The sequence below is a fragment of the Motacilla alba genome, chromosome 11 (assembly GCF_015832195.1).
Source record: "Motacilla alba alba isolate MOTALB_02 chromosome 11, Motacilla_alba_V1.0_pri, whole genome shotgun sequence".
Classification (NCBI taxonomy): domain Eukaryota; kingdom Metazoa; phylum Chordata; class Aves; order Passeriformes; family Motacillidae; genus Motacilla; species Motacilla alba.
The window spans coordinates 19122667-19143166 of NC_052026.1; the positions used below are offsets into that span (position 1 = coordinate 19122667).

At 53.6% G+C, this 20500-nt stretch overlaps 1 protein-coding gene across 1 annotated transcript in view; it reads right to left on the bottom strand.

The window, feature by feature from the left end:
• Positions 1-206: 206 nt before the first annotated feature.
• Positions 207-20500, bottom strand: part of SLC7A5 (solute carrier family 7 member 5) — a 28731-nt gene continuing 8437 nt past the window's right edge. The window contains exons 2-10 of the mRNA XM_038148077.1: positions 16928-17053; positions 9595-9700; positions 9174-9218; positions 7640-7763; positions 6415-6518; positions 5689-5785; positions 5091-5240; positions 4075-4252; positions 207-2833 (exon numbers count right to left, since the gene is read on the bottom strand). Of these exons, the coding sequence (XP_038004005.1) occupies positions 2778-2833; positions 4075-4252; positions 5091-5240; positions 5689-5785; positions 6415-6518; positions 7640-7763; positions 9174-9218; positions 9595-9700; positions 16928-17053 (986 nt within the window). The 3' untranslated portion in view covers positions 207-2777. The remainder of the gene's footprint in view (positions 2834-4074; positions 4253-5090; positions 5241-5688; positions 5786-6414; positions 6519-7639; positions 7764-9173; positions 9219-9594; positions 9701-16927; positions 17054-20500) is intronic.

Genomic DNA, 20500 nt, shown 5'->3' on the forward strand with positions numbered 1-20500 from the left:
TCCGTTGATTGCTTAAAAAATATGTTTTAGTGTGACAGCTCCTCTTTCAAAGCAGTGTGAGAGGGTCACCAGGAGGACACTGTGATGGTCATCACCTGATGGACAATGTGTCCAAGCCAGCCTTTGGGAGCTCTGGCCCCAATCCTGAGCTCTCTGTGCAGAGAGCTGACTCCTTGGTGCCAGCTGACTTTGGGCTGAGGGGGCTGAGATTCCAATGCCTTTGCTTTGCACCCCAAGGAATTCTGCTGGTGGCTTTTGGCACTGAGAGCCCCCACACTGAACCCAGGCCCTGCAGGAACTGCCCTGAGACCTCACAGCCAAAAAAACCTACAGGACAGACTGAGGTCCCCTCTCCACGGAGCAGGTCCAGTAGGAGCAGTGATTCCCATCACTGCTCAAAACCATCTCAGCCTTCAGCTGGAAGAAGCCAAAGCTCAAGTTCAGATTTTGTGATTCATGACCTTATTTATACCAAAGCCTCTGCACAGGCATCAGATCTGAGACGCTCAACTCATTGCACTGGCCAGAAACCTTGGGGTCTGCCCTCTGGATATTCCCAAAGCAGCTGCAAATCCTCATGGATTAACTCAGCTCCCAGAGAGCTGGATTGGGAATGTCCACACTGTCACTGGGAATCTCCTCGCTGTCACTGGGAATGTCCACAGTCACTGAGCTGGACTGGGAATCTCCACACTTGTCACTGGGAATGTCCACACTGTCACTGAGCTGGATTGGGAATCTCCACCCTGTCACTGGGAATCTCCACCCTGTCACTGGGCTGGACTGGGAATCTCCACACTGTCACTGAGCTGGATTGGGAATCTCCACCCTGTCACTGGGCTGGATTAGGCATCTCCACACTGTCACTGAGCTGATTTGAATCTCCACCCCAGCTGCCATGGAATAAAGAGCTGATTGTCTCAGAGCAGGACACGGGGCTGGCAAAGTGGGAGTGTGGAGCTGCACCTGGACACGGCCAGCCAGCTGGGCAGGAGCTGCCCCTACCCCAACACACCTGCAGCACTGCACAACTTCCCAGGACAAAGCCTGGGTGAGTACCATGGTGTCCTTAATGCCCCTTCACCCCAAAGAACTCTGCTACAAGGAGAATCCAGTGGGAAGCGACAGCTCCTGCAGCATCCTGGCTTCCCAACAGCCAAGATTTAAAAAAAAAATGGGGAACAGTTCACCAAGCCACCTGCACAAAGCACGAGCACAAAGATCTGCAACAGAGACAGCAAAGCAGCTCCAGTGGGGAAAAGAGAATTCCAGGTGATGTCAGAGCACAGAGGCACGATGAGCAAATGGTTCAGGAGCTGCAGCTTTCCAAAAGGTGACACTTTGGACCAGAGAAAGCAACGTGTCCCTCAGGGGACAGTGCTGACTACTCGGGAACTACAGGAATTCTGGGGTGCTCAGGGATGGGATGGCACCACCCACGGCAGCAAACCAGGATTTCACATGGAGATCATGGACTGTGCTCAGGGGTCACTCCTGGAGCAAGAGGGTGGTGCTGGGATCTCATCAAGCCACACCGGATGCACGGAGGAGGATCAGGCCCAGGCCCTGCTCCTTAGAGCAGAGCTCACTTTCATTACTCAGAGGTGGGGAGGCCCTGGCACAGGGTGTTCAGAGAAGATGTGGCTGCCCCTGGATCCTTGGCAGTGCCCAAGGCCAGGCTGGACAGGGCTTGGAGCAGCCTGGGACAGTGGAAGGTGTCCCTGCCATGGCAGGGGTGGCACTGGATGGGATGTAAGGTCCCTTCCCACCCAACCATTCCATTATCCCTGCAGCCAGCCAGGACATCTGCCCTTCTCCACAGCCCAGAGCCAGTTGGTCCCATCTCATGGCACATTCCAGAGGAAACACAGCAGGACAAAGGGGACAGCGCCAGGCAGTGCACGGAGAGACCCCAGGGAATGTGCCAGGGCAATCCTCCCCCTTATTTCTCTCTGCAAGTGGTTTAGGGGCAAACATGGCTCCCTGAGCAGGGCCATGAGGAGAGAGAGCACAGAGCTGCTCATCCCATGCTGGATGAAAGCCTGGCACAGGAAAGCATGGAATGAGCAAGCCAAGGACTTGGCCTTCCGCTGCCTGCAGCTCCTGGCTGTCCCAGCAGGAACTCGTCCCCCAGTGCTCATTGCCAGGGATGGGCACTGTGGGGAAGAGCATCCTGGAGGACGGGCTCAGCAGCAGGGAGCTGGCTTGGATCTGAGAGTGGTGATCCTAATCCAAAGGGTGGCAGGGCCCTGGGTGAGGAGCACAGGACACTCAGAGGAGGCACCCCCACATCCAGTGTCCAGCAGCACATGGGAGTGTGAGTTTGGGGGAGTGAGCCAACATCAGCCAGCCTCTGCTTCCCACCCCCACCTGGGCCAGGTAAGGCAGCTCAGGACCCCCCAGGGCTCTGTGGCAGCCCCAGCTGCCCCCAGGCACTCTGAACACTCAAACCAGGCTCCAGCAGATCCCAGAGCCAAAGCCAAGGAGCCCCCCAGAGCCAAGCACAGCCCTCACACACACAGAGGGCACAGGCAGCACCCCCCTGGAAGTGCCCTTTGGAATTCCTCCTCCTGGCTCGTACCAAGGACTTCTCCTGGCTGCTCTGCAGGGCTGGGAGGGGCGGGAGGGGCTGCAGGAGGTGAGCACAGCCTCGGGGCAGTGGTGGCAGCAGGAGGCAGCTCCGGTGCCTGGGACTGGGGAGTGAGGGGTCGGATCCTTGTGTCATCTCAGAATAACCTTGTGCGTTTCCTCGAGCTCAGAGTCCCTGCTTGTCCTGCCTAGGATTCCTGAGGAACCACTTCCATCAGCTTCTGGCACAGCACGGTGGTGGAGACTGCAGAGAGAGCAAAGAAAGGTCAGGGATCACCCCCAGCAGAACCCTGGCTCCATGAGGGAAGGGCTGAGCCCTCTGCCTCCCCACCCTGACTCCTCTGCTCCCTGCTGCTCCACCCTGGCTGCAGTTCACAAACCATTCCTGCAGGGTAAAACTGATCCTAAGCACAACTAAGTGAGGCTCAGATCAGTTAGAGGTGATCAGATTATCTGCAATGTATCAATAAATCACTTTTAAAATTCCTGTCTTTCTCACTGGACATTTGCAGGATTATCACTGTCTGTTCCCAGAATATTTTCAATATTCTCCTTACAATCCTTTGGTGGAGTAAAACAATGAATATGGTAATTTACCACCCAGGCATTGCAAAAATGTTTTTTTTCCAGGAACTGAGCCTACTACCCAGGATAAAAAAGTGAGTGTGGGACAGAGGAACACAGAGAGACAGGGGAAAAGAAGAATAACAAGTGCTGAGTGCTGCTAAAAGCTTTTCTCTTCCTCACGAAACACCCAGCTAAGGCTGGGCACTTCTCCTTGCCTGCTTTTCTAGGTCAGCCCCTTGCAGCAGAGCAGGGAGGCAGCTGCTGAGCTCAGTTACTTGGGCAGCAGGGATTGACTTTCTGGGCTCAGTTGCTGAGGTTCTGTGTGCCAAGCACAGCCTCTCCATCCCTCCAAACACACCCTGGCCTTGTGACAGCTGGTGGAAAACCTTGGAGCAGATACCTTAAAAATAAACCTGAGAGAAAACATCCAGGGGAGCTTCCCTTGCCTCTGCTCCGCTGCCACAGGGGGATGCCAAGGAAAGCTTTGCCTGGATCCCAAATGTCAGCACTGCCTAAGCCATGGGTTGGGACTAATTGTGGATTTGCAGCTGTCAAACTGAAGCCAGCTGTGCTCAATCCTTCCTACACCACTGGGAAGGGATTCTTTGCTGAGCAAAGGCTTGGCCCTGGGCTCTTCCAGGAGCAGGGAGTTCTGCTCTGCTGCTAACAACCTCTTTGGCAGGATTAAAACCCCCCAAAAACATGGTACTGGTCCCAGACTTTGCCATTATTGCACATCAGGATGCACTTTGGATGCTTGGCACACATGGCAATCATCAGGAGAAACTTGTTCCCATGAAAGAAGAATGGAGCAGAGCCAGGATTCTGGAAGCTCCAGAGAGGAGGAGAGCCTGCACTGCAGCACAGCACCGGGAAATCTTTTGGGAGCCAAAGCTGCTCCTCCCTGGAGATACTCACAGATGCCTTGGAGAACCCACTTGGGCTTGTTTTGCCACCAGACCCCGAAGAAGTAAATGGGGATCCCACTGAGGATGATGGCAAAGCCGATCCCACACTCCTTGGGCGTCATCCAGAAGGAAACGGCGATGAGGAACAGGCAGGCCAGGATGAAGAAGATGGGCAGGCAGATGTTCACCTGAGCAGGGAGCAAGGGACAGCTTAGGAGATGTGCCAGGGGAGGCTTTCCAGGAGTTTATCTACCTGGGAGGGACAGAATTATCCTTCCCCCATGGCCCAGAGCCTTTCTCAGCACCTTTTTGGACCTCAGTTCCGTAATTCCATATCCAAATCAGCACCAAACTCCAAAGCCAGCAGAGGCACAGCACAAGCTGGGGCTGCTTCCCAGGGGACTCCATGCAGGGCATCCACCAGAGCAGCCCAGCTTTGAGAAGAAAACCCCAAAACCCAAGGGAAGAGCCAGCAAAGATTCCCTTTGGGAAGGCACCATTCCAGGCCCGTGGGTTTGTTTCCCTGTGGGTGCTGCTGCCTGGCACGGACCCGAGTGTGCCGTGGGATGAGGGAGAAGCAGCTTTAGGGGGAGAGGCACCGGGGGCTGACAGGATCTTGGCCTCCCCCCAGATGGGACGCGGGGCTGCCAAGCTGGCCAAGGACACCGGGGACAGAGCTCGGCACGGGGCTGGCTGCTTTAGCAGAAAACTATTTTAGGGGAATTCCACGGGGGTACAGAGTGTTACACTGAGAGCCACAGCCTGGGATCTGTCCTGGCACTCACAGACAGTAATCCCACCACAACACCCTGTCCCTGTCACCCAGAGCTCCCTCACTGTGCTGTCCCCAAGGCAGCTCTTCGTGCTCCTGCATGGATTCGGCAGCAGGGACACCTCCTTTAGCTACAACACAGCACTGCCCTGCAGTGCCAGCCCCTTCTCCATGCAGGAGCAGCAGCTGAGCCTCCCCTGGTGCTGGGAAGGGAGCTGGGGAGGGTCCCCTGGCAGTGCCCACCCCGTTCTCACCTTGATGGGCCTCTCCAGCTCTGGCTTCTTGTAGCGCAGCCACATCATCCCGATGATGGCCAGGGCCACGCACAGCCAGTTGAAGAAGCTGAAGAAGTTGATGACTGAGAAGATGTTGTTGGAGAAGGCATAGAGCAGGGTCATGACACACTGAATCCAGGGAAAAGGCCATTAGGAAAGGGAGCAGGCAAAACCACCTGTGTTACAACACTAAATGGGGGTATCTAGGGGAAATACCTGCCAGGAAAGGGATCACATGGACTATTTTTTACTTATTTAGGTTATTTTCAATTGCTGCATGGAACCATTTCATAGGATCATGGAATGGTTTGGGTTGGAAGGACCTCAAAGCTTAAAGGACCTCTAGTTCCAACCTCCTGCCATGGGCAGGGAGACCTTCCCTTATCCCAGGTTCCTCCAGGCCTTGTCCAGCCTGGCCTTGGACACTTCCAGGGTTGGAAGAATTCAAGACAGAAGTGGACAACGAGGACACGATGGGAAGGGTCCATCTCCTGTGGGCACATGCAGGAATGGCTGTGGCTCCATTCCAGTGGGATCCCAGCCCTGCTCCATGCCCCAGCCCGGCCCCAGGACTCACCGTGAACACGAGGGACGGGACGGGGGTGAGCAGCCGGGGGTGGATCATGGACAGGATGGAAGGCAGGTGCCCCTCTCGGGATCCCACGAAGAACAGCCTGGGAGGGGACACAGAGAGGGGACACAGTCCAGTCACAGCCCTGCAGGGCTCTGTGCTCAGCACAGAACCAGTGGGGCCAGCCCGAGCTCAGCCCCGGTGGCCCCGAGGCAGGATTGGAGCACCAGGCCTGGAACAGCAGTCCCTGCTCAGCAGGAGGCTGGACATGGCCAAGGAATGCAGGAAGGATGGATTTCTATCCTGCTCTCCAGGGACAGCAATTAAGTGACTCCTCAGGCAACCCAGGGATGTGTCGGAGCCGGAACCATCTCGGTCCTGCCCCTGCCCAGCCTTTCACCCCGTCCCGAGGGATTCTCATCCCTGAAGTTTCCCAACTTTCTGCTTCTCATGAAAGCCACTTTCTCAGCAGCCCCGAGCCCTGAGCCTGTGTCTGGTTCTGTTTATTGACCTCACCAGGATTTTGCCTGAGGAACAGAAGATTGACACTACTAAAAGGTTGCCTTTAATCTGGTTTAAAGTCTAACTTTGTCTTCCTGCATTCCCCACGTGGCCTCCAGGCCCTCCAGACTTTGTGTCTGCCCACAGCCACTCTCTGGAGGAGAACTCCAAAGGGTGAGGAACTGAGCACAGCTTGTAAACAAAACCCACAGGATTGAGCAAGGAACCTACCGGGAAGAAGTGAAAAGAGATCCATTGACAGACCCAAAGCACGAGAGCCCAACAAAGACAGGGATGATCCAGGACATGACACCGAGGTGGTAGTTCCCAAAATCCTAAATGGGGGACAACAAGAGACATTTCACACTCACATCGTCCCAAAAAACTCAGAGCTGCCTACAGAGAGTATCTGGAGAAATCTCAACAAACGCCACAGCTCAGTGCTGAAGCTGTGACGGAGTTTCCCATATTCCCACGTGCTGCTCCCCTTTCCTGAAAAAGCAGATTGTGGAATTGCTGAAATACATCAGCAGCCAGCCCTTCCCTCGGGACCAGGACACGACATTTATCCACCAGCTATCGGAAAGTTCAAGGCCAAACGGAAACTGTGAGGAAACTCAGACAGCAGCTCCTGCCAAGTGCTGAGGCAGGAGCTGGGAGCCAGCCCTGGGGACACGCAGGGACCTGGCCCTGCAGCTTTTTGTCACAGGCTGAGCCTGTGCTGCTCCACTGCGGGTTTGCACCAACACGGGATTGATTTCCAGCCTCTGCTGTTCCAGGCCAGGCTGCACAGGGCTGGCTTGGAGAAGCTGGGATAGTGGAACGTGTCCCTGCCCGTGGCAGGGGTGGGATGGGACGAGCTTTCAGGTCCCTTCCCACCCAAACCATTCCAGGATCCCCTGCAGCACAGGCTGTGGTGGAGCAGGGCCTCTGTCCCAACCCAAAGGATGGAGCAGTGTCACCTGAGGGGCTCAGCTCATCCTGGGCTGGGAGATTCCCCATGAAGCCCTGAACAATCCTGGTCAGGCTCAGGCTGCAAGGTCTGCTCCCTTCTGAAGCCATCTGGGTTCCTGACCACACTGGCATTTTAACTAAGAGAAGTATTATTTTTCTTTCTTAATTAAAACAAGGAAGACACGGAGAGAGAACAATCCAGTTCAGTGTTGACTGAGTGACCTTTCCCCATAAGGACCAAGCTCTGGTAACTGATGGGCAGTCACAAGGCCAGCAGCAAGTTTCCCTAGCTCCGAATGAAGAGCAGCACTGAGTGCCACCCTCGCTGCTGCCCAGGATAATCCCCTCGGGATCACGCTGCTCTTTATCTCCTGCTCAACATCAGGGTTTCTGCAAGCAGCCCTGAGCAGCCGGGAATGAAGCAGGAGATGTGTGCAGTGATTCCAAGGCTGATTATTTCACCTGCCCTGGGATGAGTCAGGCTGGAGCAGCGGGATCTTACCACGGCCACGGCCTCGGACGTCAGCATCTGCTCGGTGCTCAGCGTGGTGAAGTAAGCCAGGTTGGTCAGCACATACACCAGGGTGACGACAGGCAGGGAGATGATGATAGCCAGGGGCAGGTTTCTAGGAAAAAAACACCCATTGTCCTGGAACAGCTCGCGGGAGGGAGCTGCTGATCCCAGGGATTGCCCGCCTCCTGAGCCCGCTTTGAGCCTCTCTGCTCTCTGGCTTTTCTGGTGGGCAGTGTCCCAGGCACATACTGCTCCCACGGGAGAGGGGATAGCCACAGGGGAACAGGCTGCCCAAGGAGTGGGGGACTCCCCATCCCTCAAAAACACGGGGATGTGGCACTTGAGGCCATGGTTAGTGGTGAACATGGTGCTGGTCACAGCCTTAAAGGTTTTTCCAGCCTCAAGGACTGTGTGGCCCCTGAACAGCCTGGAGGCTGCAGGTGGAGAGGGAAGGATGATGGCAGAAGGGATTTTTTGCATGGAGAGGCCCTGGCTGCCTGGGCAAGCAAGAATCCAAGATCACTTTTAATTACAAATACCCAGTGGCACCAGCACGGGGATTCTCTCAGGGCAAAGGAGCTCCCTTGTGCTGGGGGCATTCCTGGGGGAGATGGGAGTCTCAGGGATGCACTGGGCAGTTTTAGGCTCCACCTAAACTCAGCTGTCTGGACTGAGGGAACTCAGAGAAAAGGAGTTCAGGCACAGCCTAAGTGGGTCTGTGAACAGCCTGTGTTGGTACAAATTTGCCTTTCCCAACAGTTTAATTTCATTTGTGAAGGGAAAGTGCAAAAGGAAACCCTGCTTGGTGCCACTCTAATTGCTCCAGCAGAGCTCCAAGCTGCAGGAGCGGAGTCAAATACCAGGACTGCATCCAGCAGACATGAAAATAATTGCAAAATGCAGCCCCCCTTTTGCCCTTTCTCTGCGAGGGGGTGGATCCAGCCCTGTGCTTCCCAGCAGGACCAAAGCACCCCCAGGGTCAGCCAGGATGGGCTCTTGCACAAGTGCCCCTGAGCCTCAGCTCCCAGGCACCTTCCCAGGAGCAGAAGGGATTTCTCAGCCCTGTCCTGCTCTGCTGAGGGCCCCAAATAACCCCGAGAGGCACGGGCAGAGCAGGAAGCAGCTCTTGCTCAACAGGATGGGAAGAGCATGGGACAAACACATGGAGAGCAGCACAAACACATGGACAGCAGCACAAATGCTCAGGGGGAGTTGAACTGAGGCAGCAATAAAGCCCTGAGTGCTCTTTCCTGGCCCATAACTCACAGAGGTGTCAGGCCAAGGAAGCAGAGATCTCTCCCAGTGCTGATAACACGGCAAGGAAAACAACAGCTCTGCTCCTGCAGGGATTACTGTTCCCTTTCCCTGATTCCAGGGAGGTGGAAGGTCATTAATTCATCTTGTTTTCTCTTTTTCCAGATGAAGACCTTGGCTTCCTTCTCTGTTAAACACATGAGGAAGGGGCTTCCCCAAAACAGCAGCTTTTTTCCCCCAGGGAAGTCATGCCAGGACTCACACCTACCTGTAGGGATTTATCATCTCTTCTGTCACAAAATTCAAGTAATTCCTGTAATTTCAAAAGGACAGGGGTTAATTCTGATTAAATGAAACCCTCCAGTTTAACTCATCTGCACAGGGATTCCAGGAGGGGCACAGGCACTGATCCTGACGGGACATTAGGATGGCTGGTGTCCAAGGTCAGGCTGGACGGGCTTGGAGCAACCTGGGCTGGTGGGAGGTGTCCCTACCCACTGGATGATCCTGAAGGTCCCTCCCGACCCAAATCATTCCCTGATGAGGATGGCTACAAGTGGCCTCTTTTCACAGCAAATGGAGAGCAGGTGCTCAGAGCACTGACAAAGGGGCCCTGCAGGAGCTTCAGTCTGGAATAACTGGAGCTGGAATCGAGCTCAGTGTGGAAGGGAGACAGGGCTGTGCCTTACCATCCTCCATAGGCAAAGAGGCCGCTGTACAGAGCCAGCACGATGTTCCCAACGCCCACCTTGGTGCCCTCGAAGGATTTCTCAGGGGTCAGGTTTTCCACATCACCTGCAGGACACAAACCCTGCTCAGTGCCACGGGCTCTGAACCCCAAAGGCCTCCAGAGAAACCTGGAGGCAAGAGCTGCTCTTAGGATGAAATTATTTTAATTATCACCCTGCTGCTTTTTGGGTTATGCTGAGCACGGGGACGTTTTCCCCCCAGTTTTCCAGGGATCAGTCCAGCTGGGTTCATCCCCACATGATGACCCCAAAAACTCATCTCAAGCAAGGCCTGACTCCTCCAAACTTTCTCACACTGCGACGTGCTGTCACCAAGGTGATGTCCGAGGGACATCCTGGGGACCTTCCTGCTGGAAGATGCTTTGCAAACAGAGATTGTCACATTGTCCTCTCAACTCCAGGCTGCTGGCTTTCGATAAAGCCCCAGGATTTCCTGCACTTCCACCAGCCACCCAAACCCCCAGAAACCCAGGATTTCCTCCAGTCCCACCAGCCACCTGATAAAGCAGAGGCCTGTGGCAATCCCTTTGATTGAGGGAAGTCAGGTTCTGGGGGTTTGGATATCAGAAGTCACCTTCTTTAGGGCCTGATGATCAAAAGTTCCTGTTGTGGATCTGCTTTTGAAAGAAAACGCCAGAAATAGAAGATTTGATTGTGCCTCTGGTCCCAGCTCTCCCCGAGCAGCCCCAGGTTTATTTATTTTGCTTTCAAATGCTCTGCAGTTGTTTTGTTCCCTGTCTTTGATGGAGGGGCTGGCTGTGGGACAGGGATGGCAGAGCCACGCTCCCAGACGGAGCGCAGGGAACGTGGTGGGATCCAGAGGGGCACCTCTGCACCAGGGGGAGCCCATGTGATTCCTCTTAGGGCACAGAGCTCTCCTAATCACCCCAGCAACTGCATCACAAGGCAGTCAGCAGGGCCTGCAGCTTAACCCTTCCTCCCTCGGCACTGGGCACCCAGGAGGTGCTGCTGGAAAAGCTCAGGGATGCTCCAGGAAAGCTCAGGTGTGCAAGGCTCCTCCTGCCCAGATCCCAGTCCCAACTGTTCTCTGCTGGAGTCACCTCTTTCCCAGCAGCTCCTTGCACCAGAAAGGTCTTCCCTGAATCTCCCTTGGGATGTGCTGGATGTGTTTGATCCTCCTCAGCAAAATGCACCAATCCTTTATAAAAACAAATCTGAGTGCAAGAGGAGAGCCAGGAAATGCAGAGACTGATAAAAGGCTGAGTTTAACCTCAATTCCTGCCTTGTAGGTTCTGCACAGAATCCCAGTTTAGCCCAGGTGAATCAAAGGGCTGAGCAGGAGGGGTGGAATGTGATCCCCTGCATCCCTTGGGCTCAGCTTTCCCCCCCTCATTTTCTGCCCTTCCTGAATAATTACCAGTCTGGTTCTTTCCAGGCCTTTAGTCATGGGAGTAAGAGACACGTTTTGTTCACAGTGCCTGCAATTAGCTACTGCAACAGCACATGGATGGACTGGGAGAGCAGGAGGCTCTCCAGCATTTCAAACACCCCTCAGGATATCTCTTCTCAAAGGTTTCAGGCTCTCCATGTTCCCACCCTGATCATGGACCATCACCTTCACCACCCAGGAGGATGCTCCCACCTGGGAGCAGCACGAGCACAACTCCATTTCTTGTCCACAGCTCTTCCAAAATCCTCCTTGTCTGTCACAGGCAAAACCCTCTCAGGCCAAATGTTCCTTCTCCTGAGACGGCCAACACCTCACTGCCCTTCCCACCTCACCTCTGTAGAGCTGGAGCTCCCCAAAACCTCCCAGTGAGTTGTGAAATTTCCCATTTCTGTGCCCCTGGGTCAAATGGATTTAGCAACATGTCAGGACACAATTAAATAACCAGAGGAGTGCCCGTATCTCACCATCCACAGCACAAAAGAATTCCTCCTTGTATCTAATCTAAACCTACCAGTTTAAAACCTCATTTACCCCTCATCCCCTCAACAAATCCCAGAATTATTTGGGTTTGATCCTAATCTGGACCTTTGATCCAGCCCCACCTTGCTGGAGCCGGGGTGCGCTGGGGGAGCAGGGAGAGCGGCTGTGCTGCACCACCGACAGAAGCTGCCAGCACTCCATCCTTCAAGCCTCGACAATTCCAGCCCCAGGCTGCTGGATCTGGCTGGAATTGAGGGTTCCAAACGTGCAGGTGAGGCTGCCAAGCACGCCTTGGGGCATCCCCAGCTCATCCCGGGCTCCAGGCGCTGCCCTGCCCATGCCTGGCACCCCGGAGAGCCCGAGCCTGGTTTGAACCGGCTGTTCCACCGCACTCTGCTCTACAATTAACCAAATTAAGGTAACGAGCTGTGACACAAAGCCCATTTGCGGCTCCTCCAGCTGCCAAGACTGCGGTAATTGTGCCGGGTCAGCCGGGGCCCTGCTGCGGGAGGGCTGAGGGAGGGCCCGGCCCAGGCGCTGCGTGTCTGTGCCCGGCCCTTCCCTTCCTCCAAAAAATGTTCATTTGCTCCCCAGTCATGTCTAGTCTGGTTTTAATAGCACAGCAATCTTCTCCTGCACAAAGCATTGCGGGATAATTAATTTTCAACTTGCCCCAACAGCGAGGAGAGGGAACACGGCCAGGGGGAGACGGGCCCTCAGCACGGGGCGTCTGCACCCAGAGCCCCACAGGAGGAGAAAAACAGGGACTGAGTCAGGAAAAGAAGAGTTTGACACCTATTAATGTGATTAACCTGCAGAAGGAGGCTGCTGTGATTTACAGGGGCAGGGTGTGGCAGCTGTCCCTGCTTCCCCGTCCCTGCTGCCAGGGGAGGATGAGGAAGGAGCCTCCCTGCGAAGCTCCCTGCTGGAGAAGCAGGGCAGGCGGTGGCACCGGGGATGCCAGGGCACAGCAGCAGCAGGGAGTGCTGTCCCTGCCATCCTCCTGTGCCCTCAGGATGTTCCCTGTCCATTTGGAGGATCCCTGGTGGGAGCCAGGCTGGGCTGGGTGGGGACATCCCCCTGCTCGGGGCTCCAGACACCTTGTGCCAGGAGCCTTGGCTGACCGTGGAACCTGGACTGCTTTGGGTTAAAGGGACCTCCAAGTTCCTTCCATCCCACCCCTGCCATGGCAGGGACACCTTCCACTGTCCCAGGCTGCTCCAAGCCCCTGGAGCACTGCCAGGGATCCAGGGGCAGCCCCAGCTTCCCTGGACACCCCTGCCCAGGCTCTGCCCCAGGGCACAGCCCCAGCCAGCTCTGCCACCTCCACCCAATACTGCTTGTAAAAAGCTCTTTAGAGGTAATACTGTGGCTGGAAATCCTGAACTCTGCTGGGAGGGTTCTGAAAGTACCAGAAGGAAGAATTCAGACATTCAGTGAGCAGAGCTTGGCTCTTAAAATGCCATTTTTAATACTGCAGGTGCAAGGAAATGTCTGGCACTGTGGGGTTGAGACATCTGGGTGCTGCTTTCACTTATCAAATCCCTTTTGCTACAAAACACCCCTTTGGCCTCTGTATTTCTCCCTGGGGGTTATTTTGGTAGCTCCCAGTCCACATTTTTCTTCCCTGCCCATTTTTTTGGGTGAAGAATCCCATGATTGAGAGAGAGGGAAGGAAAATTGGGTCTCTCATCCTTTCCCCCCAGGCTCGGAGCACCCTGGGACAGGAGAAGGTGTCCCTGCCCATGGCAGGGGTGGGACTGGAGGAGCTTTGAGGTGCCTTCCCACCTAAATTATTCCATCATTCTATGAAAAACAAAAACCAAACCAAACAAACAAACAAACAACCCACTCAAAAAAAAAGCAAAAAAAAACCAACTCCAAAACAAAACAAAAAAAACCCTCAAACAAAATAACAAGGTAAAAAAACCTACCAAAAAAAGCGCCCAAATTAAACCCAAATCTCCTGCCCAGCCTAAGCTCTGCTCCAGAGTTAAACCTGCCTGCTCTGTCCTTAATTGACCCCGAGCTGCTCTGGCAGATGCAGCTCTGCATCCCTGACAGCCCAAGGATGGGAGGCAGGGAGAGAAGTGCTGCTGCCACCAAACAGCTCCTGGAGGCACCACAGACCAGGAGTTTTACAGGCAGGATAAAGAAAAGGGACAATAAATAAAGGGACAATAAATCCAATAAAAGCAATTCAATGAAATCAGTGTTAAATTCTATTTCTCTAAGTCCCAAAGGCCCAATTGCAGGTTTTTAAGCAGAGCTGCTGGTGAGAGATCACAGCAAGGGCTGAATCCCTGCTCCAGCTGCCTGAGGGCACAGAAACATTCCAGAAACCCTAAGGCATCATCCACAGGAAAAAAATGGATGTCAAACATGTCTATGATATGTTTATTTCTAGTTTTTTGACATCAAAACCTTTCCTGAACTTCCTCACCTGTAAAAGGCACAAGGGTGTCCTTAAGAAAACCCAGATTTATTGACCATTTCACACCTCAGTCAGTTTTAAGGGAAATTTAAAGGTGTGGGTATGGAGAGGATATAACCACAAACGTCTGTGTTATATCCAGGGCAAAAATATCCCTCAGACCTGCTGTCCAAACCTTCTCCATGATCCAGTCCCAGATATCCCACTCCCCAGCTGAGGAATACTGCCAAAAACCACCCAGTTGGACAGAAAGCAAATTGAGAGAGCTGGTAAAATAAGAGAACCAAAATAAATCTTGTTTTCATAATACTGGACTGAAAAATCTCTGATCCTCCCTATGTTTTAAGTTATTTCTATTATTCAAGTAAGATATTTCTATAAGTAACTTATTTAAATAAGTTATTTATTTAAATTTAATTAATTTATTTCTACTATTTACTGGCTGTAATCTGGGGGCCATACACAAGATTTTACAAATCAATACCCAAAATCCAGGACTTTTCAAGCCACACATTTCCAGCCCCAAAAAGGCTTTGAAAAGTTTCATTTTTGGATTAATAAAATCATTTCATCCCAAGCAACTGAGTTGCACTGAGTCAACCTCCAAGCACTTGAAAGGCTGAGTAGGAAACCAACTTGCAGCCTGCTCCTCTGGAAGGGACAGGGAAGGAGTGATGGGAAACAGCTGCTGACAGGGAAATGTTCTTTTGTGGGCAAAATTGCCACAGAGTCCTTTGTCCTTGAGAGATCCCTGCTCTTCTGCAAACCAGGAAAAGAGCCAAGGAGAGGATAAAAAGAGAAAAAGCCAAAAAGCTGAAGGTGGGAGGTTAATGCAGAGAGATTTCTGTGAAATCACAGAAGCTTCCACATTTATGCAAAAAATGTGGTGTTGCTCCTCTGGTCTGTTTATGGGTACTGGGAACACGAACCAGCAGTGGGACAGGAACCAGTAAAACCAGTTCATTGTCCAGACCATCCCAGGAACACACAACCCCATCCCCCTGAAAAACCAGCTGGGTGCAGATCTCACCCCAAAGTGCTGCCAGCTTGGATGGGGTCACCCAGCTGCTGGTGGGAAGAGTCCTCTTTGTCCAAAAAAAAAACAACACTGGAATGGGCACAGGGTGTGGAAATGTGGGACAAAGCTGGAGGACAGGGCAGTGCTCTCCCACTGTCACTGAAAATGGGGTTTTTTGTGCTTTTTTTGAAAAAAAAATGAAGAAAAAAGACAATTTCTTGCTGTATCCCAGGTAAAAGCACAGAGTGACCTGGAATGACGGAAAGGAAAATGGAGCAAGGTGCAAACTGCAGGTGGGAGCTGAGGAAGGGACAGGAAAGGAGCTTGCACATTCTTAAGGACTTAGCAGAGAGCCTGGAACTTCAAAAGGAGATTAATAAAATCCATGCTGGAGCCCAGGGAGAATCCCAGCTGCGGAATTCTGGACAAGCAGGAATGGGCACTTGGGACAAAGTGGGAACCAGGATGTGCTGTAGATCCTGAGGATCTCACTCTGATCCAGTCTGGTTTGAGGGTCGGCTGCTCACACAGGGAGAAAAGTCTTTGCTTACAGGTGTCACTGTCCAGGAATTGCTTTTGATCTCCCTGCCAGGTGGATCAGCAGGAAAATAAATCACATGGAATTCTCTGCCCTGCAAGGTCTGCACAGCCACAACCACCTGAAACTGCAACAAACTTCAAAAGAAGGAAAACAACTCCTGGGACACAGGAGGGGAAGGGGGGGTTTATTGTAACACAGAAAACAAGGGAAATCTCAAGGATTTCCACCTGAGGAAGCAGGGCAGAAAGTGGCTCAGCCTCCCCAAAAAGGCCAAAAGAACAGCACATTCTGAAGATGCAAATTAAGATTCTATCTGCAAACAGTGCCCAGTTGTAAAGATCTTCATGGTAAAATGTTAACCAACTAAAAGAGATTTATCGTGATTTATCCTTTTCCTCCTGGGAGAGAATCAAAAGGTCCAGCAGAGCAGGCTGGGGAGCTGGGCAGAGGGAGGAGGTGTGTTTGGTGATAAGCCTCAAACAATGTCCCTGTTGAGTGTCTGCACTGAGCTGGAAGAAAATAAAACCTCTGACAAAGCAAGAAATTCTGCAAAGACAGCACTGGCTCCCAGAGCTGAGACGGGAATTAGAGACCCACGAGCACACACAGACACACCCCTGTGCAGGGACACGATTCCCTGGGGATTTTATCCTCTTTTAGCAAACAAGGACAGGACTGTTCTCCAAGACACATTTATTCCCACCAAACTTGCACAAAAAAGCCACACTTTGGTTTAACTGTGAGTTAATCAGGTTTGGAACAAACTCAGATGGGTTTGGGACAAACCATCTCCCTGCTCTGAGAGGATTTTATGGGTGCATGAAGCAAACCAGCAGAACCACCAGAAAATCTGCTTTATCTTCCCATTTTTGTCTCCTTTCCCAGGTGCCAGTGCCAGCTGAGAGCTCCAATCTCTGCTCCTCGTGGGCTCTGTGTCCCTGGGTGACCCAGAGCTGGCCTGAGCCACTGCACACCTGGAACAGGATGAAGGGAAATGTGCAGGGGGAGTTTGTGGAAGGATTAAGACGACTGGGAGTGGTTTGCACATGCAGATAATTCTCTGTGAGCAAAACGCTACAAAGGCATTTCCCAGTGCAGCAGCACCAACATTTTCACTCCCTGCAATCCCAAAGGGAGAAGCCACAGTCTCTGTGTAAGTGGGAAAGACTTTAAGTGGTTTCAGGAGCATGAAATCAAGCCTGGCAGAGATATAAAATATAAAATCCCACAAATAAAATACAAAACCCCAGCCTTTGGCAAAGCTGGGAACATCCCCCGAGCACCTGAGAGAACGGGGAGGTTTGTAAAGCTCTAGAACACCGGGGGTTGGTGCCCCTCATCCTGCTTTACCTGCACAGCCCCAGAAGGAGAAAAAGGAGCAGAACTCACCCTTTGCCAGCTGCACGAAGCCCAGGATGATGATGAGAGCCAGCGCCAGCAGCTTGGCCGCAGCAAAGGCGTCCTGCACACGGGTGGCAGCTTTGACACTGTAGCAGTTCACAGCCGTCAGCAGCACTGAGGGGACACACAGGGACAAGGTCAGCACCCAGGGAGACACGCCAAACACACCAAAAATCACAAGGAATCTTTAGGTGGGATATATGGAAGGAATTCCTCCCTGGGAGGGTGGGCAGGCCCTGGCACAGGATGCCCAGAGCACTGTGGCTGCTCCTGGATCCCTGGCAGTGCCCAAGGCCAGGCTGGACAGGGCTTGGAGCACCCGGGGACAGTGTCCCTGCCATGGCAGGGGGTGAATGAGATGTTCTCCAAGGTCCTTCCAACCCAAACCATTCAGTGATTCCCTTTTGCTAAAACAACCAACCAGAGCCTCTTCCCAGAAGAGAAACTCACTGAGAGCTCTGCAGCCTCACACTTCTCAACTGCACCTTTATTTTGGCAGTAAGTGCTTTGACTCATGCCTGTGGTCCTTGGGACATGGAATGCCATTGCTCCAGGCTCCAGAAGTGGCACTGCCACTTCTTCCATTGGAAAACACTCCTGAGGGCTTGTAAATAGAAGGACTGACTGCAGCCCTTAGCACCCAAATCCCTGTCCCATCAGCCCAACTTAGTGCTGCTGGTGTGTGGAAATCCTGTCAGGCTGAGCCTCCAGGACTGATCTGTGGTGATTTTAGAACAGCAGCACCCCAAAGGCCCCGAGACCACCTCACCATGGCCCTGCTGAAGGGGAAGGAGCTGGGCCTGCCCTGCCCCTGGGCCAGAGACAAACACCACCTGCAGGGCACTGGGGCGGGTGGGAAGGGGAGCTGGGGAAAAGCCCATCCCTGCTCAGCCAGCAGTGGCAGGCACAGCTGTGGGGCAGTGCCACCAGGCACTGGGACACTGTGGGGCAGTGCCAGGGCTCGCTGGGGATGCAGGAGAGGCTCTCCCAGCATGGCACTGCCTCCCCAGCAGTAATTGTTTGCTGAGAAGCTCCTGCTGCCCACAAGTTGCCCTGTGGTCAATGCAACTACTGGGGATTAATTCCTGGTATTTTTTTCCACATTCCCTCTCAGCTCCTCTGTAGCCCACTCCTGCCAGTGTGACATTCCTGCCAGGCAGGGCACAGCCTGAACCAGCCTCGATTAAAGCCTCTGCTCCTGGCTGAGCTTCACCTGCTGCAGAGCAAATAATGGCTCTGCTGCCCTCACAAATCATTGACTATTTTGGTGCCCTGCTCCCTCCCCAGAGCCTGCTGCTTGTTATGGACACGGGCAAATGTCACACTGAGGGTGACAGTGCCCACGTGCTGGATGCCCTCCCTCCAGCCCAGTGACCCCTCACTGTCCCCTGGCCAGCCCCAGCCTGAACTCTCAGGGAGGAGCAGATCCTAAACCTCCTCCTGGAGCTGGAGGCTTTTCCCTGCAGGATCCTTTCCCAGCTTCCTCTGCCCTTGTGCAAGAGCTCTTTCCCAGAGCCTGCAGCTCCTCTTCACAGGAACCCTTGATCAGAGCCAAGCAGCTGCTCCCCAAAACATCCCAGTGCCTCTCCTGAGGGTGTGAGCTGGGGCTGCACACCCACTTCAGAGCCCAGAGCTGATCCCAGAGTGGGTGGGCTTGGAAGGATCTCACAGATCCAGTCCCACCCCTGCCATGGCAGGGACACCTTCCACTACCCCAGGGTGCTCCAAGCTCTAGTCAAGCTGGTCTTGGGCACTGCCAGGGATCCAGGGGCAGCCTGTGCCAGTGTCCCGGGATCCAGTGGCTTCCAGGATCATTGGCTCCTTCCCCCACCCTCCCATCTCCAGGATCTGCTGCCACTCCAACACAGGAGCACCTCAAGCGTGGAGAAGTGAGATCTGCGTGTGTCAGGAAGGAAAGCACATGATCCAAGCCATCCCACGGGGGTGACAGGCAGCAGCAAGCAGGGATTGGAGATGGATTCTGTACCGTGCCCTTGGAGCCCCTTTGGAAGTGTGGCCGAGGCTGAAATGACCCCGAGCTGTTTCTGGGGAAGCAGAGCCACGCTGGGGTCACAGGGCAGCACGAGCTGGGCTCTGGCCAGGAGCAGGGGTGACTGACTGTGGTGACAATGTGCCTCACCATTGTCCCTGCGCCAGGCCCCTCCAGGAGATATGGGATGGGGAGAGGCCTGCAGGTTCCCAGCTCCTGGAACAGCCCTGTCCTGTGGGGTCACAGCTCTGTCCCCACAGAGAGACACGTCTGCCTCGGGGGACAGGGCAAAGGGACACGGTCAGACAGCAGCAAGGAGGAAACACAGCTTAACCAAGTGACCCTAGAGTGCTACAGGGGACAAGGAAACACAGGGAATGTCTCCCAGCAAAACTCCCAACTCAGGCAGTGAAAGCACCTCCAGGGACTCCTCAGGGCAGCAGCTCTGGATCAGGATTCCCTTTGACCAGCGATTATGCTAAAAATAAACCTGCCCTTGTTTACAGAGGGATATTTAGAGGATGAGCTCACCCATCTAGGACCATGCTGCTGCTGCTGTCGAGGTGAGGACAGCCCTGAGAGGTGTGACAGTGACATTCCCTGCCCCATTTAGGCATTCTGCGTCTGTGACAATAAATGCTTCACCCCCACTTCAGCACTGATTTTTAGGGGCTGTTTTCCCTGCCCTGGCTCTGTACAGAGTCCCCTGGAGGGTGTGAAAGGCAAAAGTTCCCTACACAGTCCAAGTGTCTGTGTTCAGCCCCAAGGCCCCATCAGTGCCAGATAAACAGACTCCCTAAAAAAAAAAGAAAACACTTTGGGATCAGAGAGTAAACAGGGTTGGAAGTTTCTGCCGTGGTCATCACTCAGAGCCCTGCCAGTCACATTTCCTCAGCTTTGCTCTTCCCCCTTTACAGTAATATTTGTCTTTCCTAAAGCAGCACAGTAGAGATACTCCACTGAATCCCCCAGTCTCGCCCACCAGGAAGAATCCTACAGACAACAAACAGGATTAAAGCTTTTCCATAAAACTCCAGGACAAATTCCAGTGGCTGCTGAGCTTCTCAGGAGGCTGGGATTTCTTAGGGCAGCAAGTTTGATTGCTTTGATCCCAGATGCTGCCCTGGCAGGCAGGGGCTGTGGGATCCTCCTGGCAGCGCTCCCTCACCTCGGCTGAATCACTCCAGGAAAAACACAGCAAAGCTGCACAGCTCCAGCACAAATCAGGGCACTGACACAGAGCAGGCTGGGCTGCCCTAATTCCTGCAGTGTTTTCCTAAGGCTCCAGCCCCTGTCAGCCAGCAGCCAGGCAGAGCTCTGGAGTGACCCATCAGGGCTGTGCTCGGGAATCGTTCGAGGAACAAGGATTTCAGCGTGACCTGACGTGCCACGGCCTGGCTGAGCCAGCAGCCCCTCTCCAAAGCTTTACATAATTGGGATAATAAGTGTTAGAAAGCTGAAGGGATGGCAGATGGACAGGGAGTGACTTTTCAGAGAATCCCAGACTGGTTTGGGTTGGAAGGAACATTCAAGCTCCCCTTGTTCCAATCCCATGGGCAGGGACACCTTCC